The sequence below is a fragment of the Buceros rhinoceros genome, unplaced genomic scaffold (assembly GCF_000710305.1).
Source record: "Buceros rhinoceros silvestris isolate BGI_N320 unplaced genomic scaffold, ASM71030v1 scaffold19203, whole genome shotgun sequence".
Taxonomy (NCBI): domain Eukaryota; kingdom Metazoa; phylum Chordata; class Aves; order Bucerotiformes; family Bucerotidae; genus Buceros; species Buceros rhinoceros.
Window position 1 is genome coordinate 24,425 of NW_010403261.1, and position 2,847 is coordinate 27,271.

Here is a 2,847-nt window from a genome sequence, read left to right on the forward strand (position 1 = left end):
ACTGTCGGGATTTTACAACAACATACAGAGGAGTCTTTTAAATAGACTACACAGTGGTCAGATTTTATACACAAAGTTCTTAAAATAAAAAAAAAACTCCATGTGGACAGACATGTCAAGAGGTGGGTATCGATCCAGGCAGAAACTTGTCATTAAATAAAAGCAGACAAACCAACAACTGAGCAACATCAATAGAAACAACAACAAAATCATCACAGCTATTATCTGCAGTTTTCTAGGCTAGGCCCACTCCAGTTCAGGCTAGCAAAGTCCAAACACAGGCTTGTGAATAAGGCATGTACTTGCACCATTCATTTTTCAAGACAGCACCCACGTGTTGGGGAGAGCAGATCAGATAGAGGGCACATCTGTCTCACTAGAGGCACCTGCACTCTGGTCCTGCCAGGAGTCCTCCTTTGATTCACCTCCCATTCTTTCTGCCGCAGCAACTTTGTGTGAAGACAAAAACAACGAACCCAGGCAAAACTGCCGCTGACAGTCCTCAAAAGATCTTGCACTCATTAATGGAGAAGAGCTTCCGCCTGTTCTGCCTTTTGGCTTGATTGACTGCTGTCCGCACGGCATACTCAAACACCTGTTGCACCCCCCGGTTGCTGAGGGCAGAGCACTCCAGATAGCCTTTGGCTCGCACGTCCTGGGCAAGCCGCTTCCCGTCTATTGGGCTGATGCAGGAGGAGCTGTAGGGCCCCATGTCACGCTGGTCAGTCTGAGTGGCCACTACCAAAACAGGGATGCGGGGCAAATGGCTGCGGATCTCACCAATCCATTTGTTCCTCAGGTTCAGAAAGGAATTGTGGTTTGCCACCGAATAGCACATTAATACCACATCTGCCTGTTGGTATGAGAGGGGGCGAATGCTTTTGAAGGCATCGCTGCCAGATGTGTCCCAAAGGCCTAGGCTAATCTGTACACCATCCATGAAGACATCCACTCCAGTATTTTCATATACGGTGGGTCTGTAGTCATCTGGAAAAGTCTCAGAGGTGAAACGTACCAAGAGAGATGTTTTCCCCACCGCAGAGTCTCCCACCAGGACACACTTGATTGAATCCAGCATTTTATTAATGTCCAGGGCCAAGTGCACCGTCTGCGCAGCAGGAGTGGGATGGATCGATGCAGTGGTCTCAGAGGCTTTCTAGATAACTTCCATTTGGTGAAAAAACATCCAAACCTCTTTACTTCTCAAGACTTGATTGTGTCACTTGAGTCTGAAATCCCCTTTTCTCCCACACGGCTCTGCAGTGCTGTCGGTTTTAATTCTTCAGTGAGTCAAATGACATTTCTGGAAGAGTAAAAATAAAGTGTAACAGTTATAACCCACAAAACCCAGACCATTCTTCATCAAGCTAAAGACACCCTGGACATGTCTTTGGATAGCCGTGGGGAGTACCCCACACTGAGGATGCTGAACTTTGCTGTTTCCTCCCAGCAGGCTGGGTGTCCAACAGCTGTTCATGTAAATAACCTTCTTGCTGCTCCATGGGAGCCAGCAGTTCTATCTCCTCTGCCATTCACCAACAACGTCAACTACTTTTTTCCTCCAAATGTCTCAAAAACTAATAAAATCAATTTATCTTTGGTATAACTGCTACTAACCCGCACTTAGTGAGACATTTCCTGCCTCTGACTTTCACCAAGACTGACAGAATCCTGAATTCCAGTTCAGATACACTTGAAAACATACCCATGCTCTCTAGAGGTAGTCAAGAGAAAAAAAGCCTTTCACTAACCAGTTTGACTATGTAAGCAATCCTGTAATGAACAGTAACACAGAACCACTTGTGACAATTGAGGAAGTAAAGACTTCAGGTGTGAATCCCAAGCAACATGCGCCTTAACAGTTTTCAAAAGCAATGAAGGATTCACAGTAAAAATACAAAAAAGTTCAAAACTTTTCTTACAAATCACTTTCAACAAGCAAGAAGCACAAGCCAAAGAAAGCCACACCACCAGCCCTTGCTCTGGTCAAACGATTTCATTTGAAGGGGGTGCAGCTGCCCTGACATTCACTCTTGTAAAACTGAACTGAGAGCACCTCTTCAGAATATGTAATTGCTTTTGAGCTCCTGCCAGCTTTCAGTCAAATTTTCCTATTTTGAAAGTGTTTGCCTCTTCCCCACTAGCTGTGTGCAAGTTGCACTGCTCACACAGGGTGACACACAAGATGCTATGAAAATCACTAGCTGCAAAACTGAAGGCAAATTAGTTCTGCTCAAAAAAAAGTAATTAAAAAAAGCATCACTGCATGATTTCAAAATGTCCTGTGTATGCCACACATATATTTCTGTCTCCTCCATATATGAAGAGAGAAGTCACAGTTTAAGGTTTGTTGCACAGAAATGAACGATAGCCACAAAAAGCATCTTCTCTACGTTACAGTAATGCTCCCCAGCTTCGCTACCCTCACCACCACTACCACCCCTCACCCTCATTTCTAGTACATTCAAAGCTTTGGCTTACTCCACAAAGGGGAAAAGCAAAGGAAAAGAAGAGAAAAGTGCTAAAAGAGTTTAGAGAGAACGTTTTACAGGCACTGACAACTGCTACTGGCAACTCCCCTGTTTTCGCTCTGTAGCAAGGCAGCACCCTACCTCCTCTCGCGATGCCAGCACACCTGCATCTCTCCCACCTGATGCACTGGCTGAAAGAAGATGTGTCAGCAGCTTGGCCGGAGCATGCTGTTATATAGAGGCAGCAGGAAGCCTGCGGGGCAGTCCTCATGCGCACTTGTGTTACTGGTATCTAGAGGAGTCATTGCAACAGACAGCGCTTCCTGATATGCCAGATCTTCCCTACTCTCACCATCTCAGCTCACTTCTAGGAAGT

General features: G+C 45.5%; 1 protein-coding gene across 1 annotated transcript; it reads right to left on the reverse strand.

Moving 5' to 3' along the window:
- Positions 1-340: 340 nt before the first annotated feature.
- Positions 341-1,100, reverse strand: RHOH (ras homolog family member H). The gene has a single exon (XM_010132956.1). It carries the CDS (start codon positions 1,076-1,078, stop codon positions 503-505), a length of 576 nt encoding a protein of 191 aa, XP_010131258.1. The 5' UTR covers positions 1,079-1,100; the 3' UTR covers positions 341-502.
- Between the last annotated feature and the right edge of the window lie 1,747 nt (positions 1,101-2,847).

Coding starts and splice junctions, on each gene's coding strand:
- RHOH (XM_010132956.1), bottom strand. CDS start 1,078: ATGCTGGATTCAATCAAGTGTGTCCTGGTGGGAGACTCTGCGGTGGGG.